The sequence below is a fragment of the Poeciliopsis prolifica genome, unplaced genomic scaffold, assembly GCF_027474105.1.
Source record: "Poeciliopsis prolifica strain line A6 unplaced genomic scaffold, Auburn_PproV2 SCAFFOLD003, whole genome shotgun sequence".
Lineage (NCBI taxonomy): Eukaryota > Metazoa > Chordata > Actinopteri > Cyprinodontiformes > Poeciliidae > Poeciliopsis > Poeciliopsis prolifica.
The window spans coordinates 18,955,830-18,967,052 of record NW_026562378.1 but is presented as its reverse complement, the minus strand read 5'-3'; the positions used below and the strand labels follow the sequence as shown (position 1 = coordinate 18,967,052).

Genomic DNA, 11,223 nt, shown 5'->3' with positions numbered 1-11,223 from the left:
GTGACACTGCATCTCAAAGCTTAGATAACTGCAGACAATGAGGCTGCATAACAGGGATAAGTCATGTAACAGCACACTGTGTGCAGGGATAACAACCATCCACTTTGTGATCTCCCACCTCATTTTTTTCCCCATGACACAACCTATATCAACATGATCATTTATAGTAAGTACATGTGAATGTTTCCGTCTGCTTGGACAATAACTATTTCAAAAAGATTCTTTTTAAAATGTTTTTATTTTTCATTTTCAAAATAGTAATCTCTGCCAGAGAACTGAAACCAGGTTGGTTTTATGAACCAACTTGAAGAAAGATACATTTTTCCTCACTGTCTGTTGTTAAAAAAGAGAAACTCTTTGTCTTTTGTTCTTGTTTTGTTACAAACAAATTGGTTTGTGCAATTAAATTAAATTAAATTGTATCAATTAATTAATTAACTTATTTATTTAATTAAATTGCACCTAATTGGTGTACTTTGTTTTACACCAATTAGGTTTACCACACTTATTGCTAGCTTCCAAAACCTTTACAAGTTTTTGTAAAACTTCTACAAGCTTAAATGCATTTACTTTGTCAAAACTGCATTTTAAATGTATGACTTGGGTCAAATGATTTGGGTTTTCTTTCACGAGCTTCCAAGCATTTCCTGGAAATTTGCTCCATCCTTGTTGACATCGCTGGTATTCAGATCATGATGTAACTCTATTAGATAAATATGGTTATGCCTTTAAATACCCCCGCCCTTCTCTCAGGTTTTTACTATCTGCGGTTGCGCGTCAGTCCGGATTGGCTGTCGGCGTTAATAGGACAACAGGAGGACCTGAGGGGACATGAGAGGCCACAGGGCAGCATGTTTACAGCCCTCCACTCTCATAATTAGTTGTTCGGATTGATTAACTCGCTGTATTTAATTTTCTAGAAACTCTACACTCGCCTGCGGAGGCGCCCCGACAATGTTTTTGTGCCGTACGGAGAGACTGACAGCAGCGGCTCTGGACCAGGTTTTCAAACGTCCGGGCTCGTTTCTGGTCAAAGCAGCCGGACGGGGGGACTTCTCGCTGACAGGCGGGACAGGCCACGCGTTTCAGCGGCTCCGCTTCCTCGGCGCGTCCGCCGGCGGGCTCCAGCCAAAGCGGGCACACCGAAAACCTGAGCCCGTCCAGAACTGGGGCGCGTCGGCTCGTCTGATAATAACAGAGTGGGCTCTATTGGACCGGGTTGCAGCGGTGGCTGTGAATTTATCCAGAAGCGTGCACCGAGTGGGCGGTGAATTCTCAAACACAAGGCTCGGAGGGCACACGAAGGGCGCCGCTTTGCTTACAGGTAACACGGGCAGCAGAAGCATGCAGACCAGGGCTGCCTCCTCCAGCGCTGCCACGAAGAGGAGCGAGGAGCAGACCGACAGCAGCAAAGCGGTAATTCAGTGTTTAACTCAGGTGGGACCAAACGGCTCCCACATGCAGCCTGGTTTCTCTGTCCCTCTGCTGAGAGGATTCATGACTTTACCATAAAATATTCAGAAAGCAGGAAGGCTGCGGCGCCTTCCTCAGCTCCCTGAGGAAGCCCTGATGTAACCGAGCAGGCTTGTTATACAACTCTCTACTGTGCATATGTTATTATTGTGCCTGCACTACAAGAAAAACTCAATGCTCGGCGCTGCAATGAGCAATTTTGTCTGAAAACCCCACTCCTGACTGCTCTGATGGGGGTTATTAAGAGTGAGTCATGATAGTTAAAACCAGCCTACGTGCTCAGTTAAACTCAGGTTCACTTTGCTCCTTGACACGTGGCTTTAAGTAGTGAGTCAACAAAAGGGGCAATAAAATTTCACTTTCAGTGTTCATAGTAGTAAAACATTCCAGACAGGTCTGAGATAATGAATTGGGTCAGAACTATATGTGCATTATCCATCATTTCTTTAAATGTCAAGAACTCAGACTTTCCTGGTGTCTTTTAACCATTTTAAGCCGGATACACACGTTTGTCATTAAATTAAGAATTTTGTTGGCTATTTCTGACAAATAATTAAAAAAAAAAAAAAAAAAACTTTTCACATTCAATACATTAAAGCATTTCAATTAATTTAATTGACATGAATAAGAAGATACCATTGACTGATTTTTAAAAACACTTGGACACTCAACAGGATTAATCACTTTTATCATGTTTTTAAAAAAGTGTTTGGAAAAAGAATTAATAGAAAATGAATAATTGCTCCCAATTAATTAGTATTTTGATTAAAATACTAACTTTGTTAATGCATTATAAGCTTTTAAATAATTGTATGTGGTTCTTGGTCTAGAGCCAGTTCAAGGTTTTATACATTTAATCTGATTAGCCAGTTGTAGTTACTCCAGTATTAGCAGAGTTGTGGAGGAGGGCAGAAATTAGAGTTTTCCTCACAAGAGTCTACAGAGTGAAATGCAGACTTACCCTTTGACCTTGCATAAACTGTGACCACAGTCCAAACAGAAGCTGCAGAAATCTCTTATTTTGACCCTCAAATATTACAGTGAAAAAAACAAAACATTCATCCTATGGATCTTACTTGATTTTTTTTTTTTAGGTATTTTGTTGTGGAAACATTTAGTTGTGGTAAGGTTATAGAGTCTAAGAGCTGAATGTTTGTGTTGCAAACATTCATGCACTATTTCTTTCGGTTTTTGTTTACAGTATCTTGTCACAAGTTCATTACTTTAGTCAAATCTCAAAAAATAAAGTCTAAACTGGTTCATCTAGAAAAGTAGATATTAAATTCAAGAAGATTATCTCAAAAGAGCTGATGTATAATCAACTAAATAGTTTTTTCTAAGCCTGTCATTTTCTCCTCCCCTTTTGTTATTCTTTTCAATTCAGCCGCTACTAGTAGGTCTTTGCAGTTTCTTGAATTTGTACTTTATTTTTGACTTACAATTAAAATAATGAAATAATAGAAACATATATATGTATTAATGATATGATCAAAACAATTAGTTGGCCATATTTTAGTTTTTTTGTTCTTTTTATTGTAAAATAAACACCTAAACGAGTAATCCTGTCAAATAGTAATTTTAATATTCTGACAAAAATACTATATATTGCTGGGTAAAAAATGTCATTCTCTAAAGAAAAACTTTAAAATATCTTCAAAAAAACCCACTAATCTTTAAAACCAGGCCACCGCAATGTATGAAAAAAATTAAGGTTGTTTAAAATTTTGCACAGCACTGAATATTGAGCAACAGCTTGAATTTGGACTTTTGGACAGACAAATGAAGCAATCTAATTATGTTATCTTAGATTCAGAGCTATTTTCAAGTTTATGTACAACTTTTCAATATGTAACAAAACTAAAATAAACATCAGGAACCAAATCAACATTAGAAAAAAGAACACCTAATTTAGATTAAAAAAATAAATGAAATAAATCCTAAAAATATGTACATATATGTTGGTGGAGCTGCTTTTGGACATGAACAGAGGCCTTGGAGTTTGGAGCTACATTTTACTATCTCAACGATACTGATGAGCAACAGCACTAAAATGTCAAAGGTCCATTAGAGATAAGGCTCAGCTAGGAGTGGTTGAAGTTGTCCAGTTCACTCCCAACAAGGGAAAGTCCTGCAGTTAATGGATATTTAAGTAAAACCAAAAGGTTGGCCTTAGTATGTAAAGATGGAATATAATTAAAGTTAAAACGAAATGTATGGGTAGTTTTAGGTTTTAAACTGAAAGTCATTAAGTTTTCACTACAAAAGTTGAGCCTAAAAGTTTCAGCTGGATACATATGCACACCACAGTTTTCAAATTTTTATTTGTAAAAAAAAAAGTTTGAATCAAGTTTCCTTCTCCTTTCACTTCAGTGTTATGTGCTGATTTATGTTGGTCTGTCAAATAAAATTTAAATTAATTTAAAGTTTGTGCACTTCACATGTCAAGAGATAGAGACCTTTGCAAGATAATGAAAAAGAAGCTTATGTTTAACTAGAATCTGAAAAGTGTTCTGTGACCTGAGCTTTCAAATGGTCAATAATTTCTTGAATTATTATTATTTTTTATTTTAAATTAAAATGCATACTGGACAGTGGACAGAATTTCACAGTTTGTAGCATTTCAATAATGACTCTGTTATAGTCAAGAGAACAATGAGCTTCCCAGAACTGACCTGCACTTGAAACATCTATAAAGTTCACTGCAAGGTAAATCAGAGTTGCAGTTTCTGGAGACTCAGAAGCCTGACTGGGAGAACCACCACTTCCCTCCCGCTCTGTGTTTGCTCAGCGCTTGAGTGTGTCTTTGTCCCTGTTTGCATGCCACTGTGACTTTGCATGTGTTTTCATGGCAGTGAAAAGCTGTTATCAGACACAGCAGTCCCACTGTTCTTGTCCTATTCAACCTTCCTGGCAAAGCTCCTGTTAGCTGCTCGCTCACATGACCCTCCCCACGGTGGTGCCCGCCTTTACTTTTAGCTCGGCCTGTCTAAGTGCTGAACGGCAAGAAAAAGGGCCCTGCTCTCTCACCCCCTCTGGATTCATCCATTGTCTATTGATGGCAGCATGATGAAAATGTGGCCAAGGCTAGAGCTGCATCCAGAATCTAATGCCAAAATTTAACAAGACAAATAGTAGCGAAAACAAAAGATCAGCTGGTTTCTTTGGTATTGCTCTGCTCTTCCTGAAAAGTTTGAAAAGTTTGAACTTGAACACTCGGGTTACAGCGCATGTCTTGGGTTATTCAGTCAGGCCTGAATAGCATATCCAAACTCATCCCACAATGTTTCTATGGGATTAAAATAACGACATTACCCCATTATATCCTGTCCACTGCCACATTGTGGAGCTAGTCTCTGATGAACCTCGCTGTGAGGATGAGAATTATCGTAAAGGAAATCATTGTAAGAGAAGAGTGCAGATATGACATTACAGCTGCTGACAGCATCTCACTTCAATATCTCTGTGCTATAAGACTGCCTCAAATGATGATGAGCCTTGAGAAAACCTACTTTACCACAGACATAATCCCTTGACCCCCAATTCTCTGTCTAATCCGCCCTCCTTTGATCACCTTTGAACCAGACTAATTTGCCCATGGAAATGCAGTTTGGAAGAGCTGCTTACAAATTTACACCACATGGTCAGAGTGTTGTGTACGTGTTTCGTTTGATCTGTTTCAGCACCCTGAGTTCACTGCCATTATATTAGTGTTTTATGAGCTTTTAAAAAGCTGCAGCTACTACAGTTCAGTGAGAGCTTTTTCAGCTTCAAAAGCACACAGTCCACTGTTGGCCTGAAAATAGAACAGAGGCATTTCCTGTTTTCACAGAGACTCATGTTTCATCTTTACACAGGAGAACTTTTACGGCATGCTTTTCTCCATCGTGGCATTTCCTCAACTCCTTGAATCTTGTTGCACTGGTTCTCTTACGTTAAACATGACTGCAGTTGTAAAATGCAGCTCATGTGACTTTTGTCCGACAGATGACTATGTTTGGTAACTGACAGGCCTTCTCAGTGTTTTGATGCAGGCTGTCGCTTGTTGAGGCCCTTTTGTGTGATGTTGGTTCACTGATCTGCCCCACACTCGCTCCACAATAACCCGCCTCGCTCCGCAGCGACCCGTCATGTTCCGGCGATGTGTCGGACGTCTGCAGATGGTGTGGCAGGAGGCAGGAGGTCACGACCAGAGTCATCTGTGTGCTTTTGTGCTGATGAGAGGCTTTTTGTGTGTGTGGGAGACGTGTTTAATGAGTGTGACAGGGTGTGTGGTGATGCACACAGCAGCAGCAGAATGTGTTTAATCAGCTGACTCTTCTGCTCCATTAACAGAGAAGCTCATTAAAGCCCAGGCTTTGTTCGCACACATTCACAGCACAGAAAAACACCAGTTTAACAAATTATTTTAAACTTTATGTGTACTTCAACCCTGACTAACTGTGAAATTTAACTTTTTACTTCCTTTTTAACTCCACATGTTATTTGCCTTTTGTTCAGGATCTCCAGGAGCCTTCCTCTACCTTCAGCACAGAAAAAGACCACGGAAGCACACCAGAGCCTGGGGAAGAAAAACCCAACAAAACCCAGCAGCTAAAAAAAGTCTTTAAAGAATATGGAGCAGTGGGAGTTTCCTTTCATATTGGAATATCTCTCATGTCTCTGGGAATGTTCTACCTCCTTATATCCAGGTAACATGACTCACTTCCAGAAATCTAGTGCAGCTCAATCAACCCTTAGAGAAATTTACCTTTAAAAACTTGCAAGAGCCACTTTACAGTGCCATCACAAAAGTTAATTAAAATGCTGTTTTCGAATTATAATTTCTTTAAAAAGAGTAAAAAAAAAAACCCAAAACAAAACACAAAATATCTCTCCAACCTGGCTTTGTGTGAAACCTAATAATTGGTTGAGTTCTTTGACATTGTTGTAGGAATGAGGATTTTTATGATGTTTTAATCTATCCACAGAGGTAGTTTTTGAGCATGAATGACCGGTTTAATGTTACATCACAGCATTTCAAGTGGACCAGAAGCTACGTGCAAACCTATAGAAAAACTTTTCTGTGTTATTTATTTTTCTGAAATTACCAGAAATATCAAACAGTACAAAACTGTGAAGGAGCAATATGTCAGTCTAAGATTTAAAATATTTCTTTCACTGCAGTGAAAAGTGTGCAAGATCAGCCTTACAAGAACTAGTTCAAAGTTCTGTTCACAACTAAACAAATTTATGTTTCTATATTAGTTCACCACCTAAACTATGTCATCCTGGATAACTTGCATTCTGGCCTTTCTCATCTTATTTACATCCCCTTAGTTCTCTTTTTGTACCTTTGTTCACATAAACTGTATTTAAATTTGGTGGGTTTTTCAGTAAAGCTGCCCCAATTCACATATGTTCCAGCTGTAATTATGAAAAAGTAAAATTTGCTAGTCATTTTAATCCATTAAGTTTGGGGGCTCCACATACCCAGAGAATGCAAATAGACATAATGCAGCCAATGTGGCCTTCCCTTTGCATTGCACATTTCAGCCATATGGCAATTGAAATTTGTGCTTTACATAATGAAAACATAAAACAACAAACAAGCAAAAAACAGCAAAATAAAGGAAAATGATGAAAGGTTGTAAATCGAAAACTATAAATAAATAGGCTTTTAGCATTTATGGAAAGCATTTTTGCAGTTTTCTGGACGTTTGTTCCAGATTAGAGGAACATAAAAACTGAATTCTGCTTCCCCATATTTGGTTCTGTGATGTGCAGTCAGGATAGGCAAGTGAGGCACAACATATAATGATAAAATAATTGATATAGCTATTTTCGCCATGTGGTTTGAACTATAAAGTTTTTAGTTTTTATTTAGCTTCACCAATTTTGATTATTTTTTTTCTTCAAAATTGCTGAATTTTCCCATTTTCCCATTCAAATGTTTGGAAGCGCAGCTGGTGAGGCAGCAGCGTTCTGAGCCTCACCTGGGATTGCACAACCTCACGCTAACTGCACTGGCTGCCATTCCATCAGAGCATGCTCCTCCTGTCTGAACTTCACCAATAAAATGGCTAAAAAACATTTAATATATAAACTGATTTTCCATAATTTAGCTTATCTATATAATGTACAGTGTTTGTTACCAACTTTGTGTGTAACGTGTTTAGTGTGTAAAGATGGGGAGCGATCAGAAACGGCAGAGAACAGATTCGATGTGAGGCAGGCAGTTCTCTTGACTCATGGCAGGGGGCGCTCATGATCCCAGACATTGTGACTTGATACAGTGAAGTGCAGCGATATATTTAGTTTTCTCCTGGTACCACAACAATCACTTATTAATAAATGCAAAATAAATATGAAACCTAAAACCGTGCAACTGCAACAGACTGAATGTTTTGCTCTTTGTGTGGAAAATATTTCAGTGTGTTTTTTTTTTTAGGGGCGTTGTTGTCAGTTGGTATGGCAACAAGTCTGTGTATAGCCTGGCCAATGCAGAGAGTGAGAAAGACATGGTTTTGAGTTGTACTTCAACTTTTTTTTTTTTTTTTGGTTGTGACTCTGAAGTTGCAGAGGAGACTTGAACCAGATGACCTATTGGTCTGGAAGGCTTATAAAAGAACAACAGATTTTCAATGGTTTATAAACTAACAAATGTATAACATTCTCTTAGCTAGTTTGCTAGTGTAAGGACTAGAATCAGGGAGAGATATTCTATTTTTTTAGTTTATGACACGCTACTGGCCTCATTATTTTTAAAATTCTACCACTATCTTTATCAAGTCAGGAACCTACAGTAAGTTTTGCTGTGTTTTCGCTGTGCAGGGTGTGCAAAGCTTAACATTGAGTCTCCCTTCAGCTTCGCTGCCATCTGTTGCTCAAGTTGCTCAATAAAAAAACCATACTAACCTAACACATCCTACTTTTGGCAGGAGTTCAAGTCTAAATAGTTTGTGCTCGCATAACAGAGGGATTTGGATAACATAGTGTGACAAGCTGGAGAGATTTCATCCTGTAAGGGGTGATAATCATTGTAATTTACAGTGACATTAAGCACTATCACTGTGAGCCCTGGCATGTGGCAGGGGGAACAGTTGCCACAGTGTAAAATGGATCCACATCTTTAGCAGAGTTCAGTGTGCTGCTGAGATTAGCTGCGCTGTTGAAGCATGAGAAAGGCTGCATTGACAGAGGAAGCTCGAAGCCACATTCTTTATATATTTATTGCTCCAAACTGCTCACACAAAAAGGTCACAGCTATGTCATGAAGTCAGAGAAATGGAGAACTAGTTAAAGTTCATAATTTAGGTGAATGTTAAAGCTAACGTTAACTGTGATCAGGACTGTGAGACACACAAACCACACAACTACTACAGCTCAAAAATAAGATTAATACTTTTGAGAACAGCATTTGTAGTATTGCTTTACTCTGCATCTTGAATCTTTAAGCCCAATGTTCACTGGAACTCAGCCTATGTACATTTTCTTACTTATTTTTAGGTTGCTCAGGAGGAAACATGCTAAAGTATTTGTCTCATTGGCAAATCACCACTGTTTAAAAAATGTGAGAAAATGCATTTTTTTAATGAAATATAATATAGATGATATTTCATCAAATTTTATGTCATAATCATCATCAATAAGTTGTCGCCATCTTGTGGTTGTATTAATGCAACATCTATGGTTTGTATCTATTGCAGGTTTTTAAAGCAGTATTTATATTAAATCAGAAGGTTTTTCAAAATGTTTAGTATAAATTGTGATGGTATGTTAAAAGAGATCTGTTTTGCAAAATTCCCTTTTAACATGTTCTTGTACTTCTGTTTGTACTCAGCTGTTTTCTGGCAATATTTTGTTGGTGTCTGGATTACAAAGTGTTTCACAAACCTCCCGATACTGACATCACAACTTGTGCTGTCCTCCACCCACTTTGTTATTAGAAGAACACATTTGTTCTTCTGGTTTTACCGCTTCAGGCGCTCTACAGTATGTGTTTTAAAAGACAAGTGTTTTCTTGATGGTTTACTATTAAGAAACTGTTTGATGCATACAGGAAACTCCACTTCTTCTGTTTTTGGGTCTGACTCAGGATTTAAGATGTACGGTTGTACAACCACACATCTGTTTGTAGCCGTTCCCATTTGCATAATATTTGAGTATAAAGACTTGGCATTGGGGTAGTAGCCTGCAGCAGCTTATTTAGATTTAAAGTGACAAGAATCCCTAACAGCTCATTCTGAAAAGAGCTCAAAATAGGCAAAACTGAGGTGAAATCTCATCATCTGAACATGTTTTTACAGCCCATAGCCCTAAGCTAACCTATTTAAAAGGAAGCATAATAGGTCCCATTTAAATATGTGCTTTCTAACTGATTTGTGTCTTGTCCCTGCAGTGGCATCGACATGACGGCATTGCTATGCAAACTGGGCTTCAGTGAGGAGTTGGTTCAATCTAAAATGGCAGCAGGAACCAGCACGTTTGTCCTTGCCTATGCCGTCCATAAGCTCTTCGCTCCAGTTCGCATCAGCATCACAGTGGTATCAGTGCCTCTCATCGTTCGCTACTTCAGAAAGACCGGACTCTTTAAACCACCCACACCTGCTCCCTGATGACTCTTCTCTCCTCTCCATCATGAAACAACACATCCTGTCATAAAAATCAAAGCTTTTGTGTTTATTATTTTTTCCTTCATTGCTCTTTTGTTCAGTACAGCATAACCTCTTTTTGCATTTGTGAAACCTGGTAAAATATTTTCTGCTTTTGTTACTGCTGTAATAGATCAATTTGGTTGTGCAAAGAAAGTCTGATGTTATGTCTTAGTATTTATTCATTCTTGCAATAAAAGGAAAGAAAAGAATGTCTAGTTTTTTTTGGGCTTTTATTTTTTGCATTCATGGATTTATGTTTTCAGCTCTGGAAGATTTCTCTCTTGACCTTTTCTGAACTGAGACACTTTATGGTTGGATGCATTAATGTTAGAAAATTCAGGTGGGAATATTGAGAGAAAAAAATCTGATCTCTTTTCCACTTTCCTCTAATAGCTGACTCTGCTATATTCTGGTGTTTTGGGAGTCAGCACAATACTTCACGTTTCCTCTGTTTAAACCTTTCACCCCTTTTCTCCTTTATAATTTCTCAGTGGTATTGTCATCTTTTTTCCTTCCTTTTTTACCCTTACGTTACTTTTAAGAAATACCCTGTTTTTTAAAAATAGGATACCCTAAACTAAGGAGTGACTCCACATCAATCCTGTTAAGTTACATATCTTATGTTTTTGGCATAATTACATTAAACTTTATCTATATTATAAAAACTGTATGTGGCAAACAAAATCTTTATCAATTTCTTCTTTAGCCCACACAATGCCATAAACATTTGAATTAATGTTATACAAAAAGGAAATAATAAGCATCTTCTTAGCCCAGTTTTGCTCATTCGTTTTTCAGCTTGTTTAAATTTTATGACTGATTAAGCTAAATGTTAAAGTTGCTACATATACTTGATTCAAATGATATAAGATCTTTACTTTTGGTGAGCAATAGAAACAAAAATGTTAATAAAAGAGTCTAATAATTGGCTACGCCTTTAAAAATCCAAATGATTGTTTAAAGATGTATTTCAGGAAGCATCCAATTGTTTCTGCTGGTCAAAGAACCCCACAGAAAAGAAATTAGAGGCAGGTGTAAAATGACATGGTAGGATTTGTATTCTCATTTCAATGTTAAACAAAAATTATAATAATAAAAACGTTTTGTTTCTATTTAT

At 37.7% G+C, this 11,223-nt stretch overlaps 1 protein-coding gene across 1 annotated transcript; it reads left to right on the top strand.

Annotated features, from left to right (window-relative positions):
- Positions 1-779: 779 nt before the first annotated feature.
- On the top strand, positions 780-10,315 carry fam210b (family with sequence similarity 210 member B). Its single transcript, XM_055027497.1, has 3 exons — positions 780-1,416; positions 5,971-6,161; positions 9,851-10,315. The coding sequence occupies exons 1-3, from the start codon at positions 955-957 to the stop codon at positions 10,065-10,067; spliced, it is 870 nt and encodes a 289-aa protein (XP_054883472.1). The 5' UTR covers positions 780-954; the 3' UTR covers positions 10,068-10,315.
- The last annotated feature ends 908 nt before the right edge of the window (positions 10,316-11,223 follow it).

Excerpts from the sequence above, each read along its gene's own strand:
- fam210b (XM_055027497.1), top strand. The coding sequence starts at position 955 with ATGTTTTTGTGCCGTACGGAGAGACTGACAGCAGCGGCTCTGGACCAG. Across the intron at positions 1,417-5,970 it reads AGACCGACAGCAGCAAAGCG|GATCTCCAGGAGCCTTCCTC; the intron begins GTAATTCAGTGT and ends CCTTTTGTTCAG. Across the intron at positions 6,162-9,850 it reads TTCTACCTCCTTATATCCAG|TGGCATCGACATGACGGCAT; the intron begins GTAACATGACTC and ends TTGTCCCTGCAG.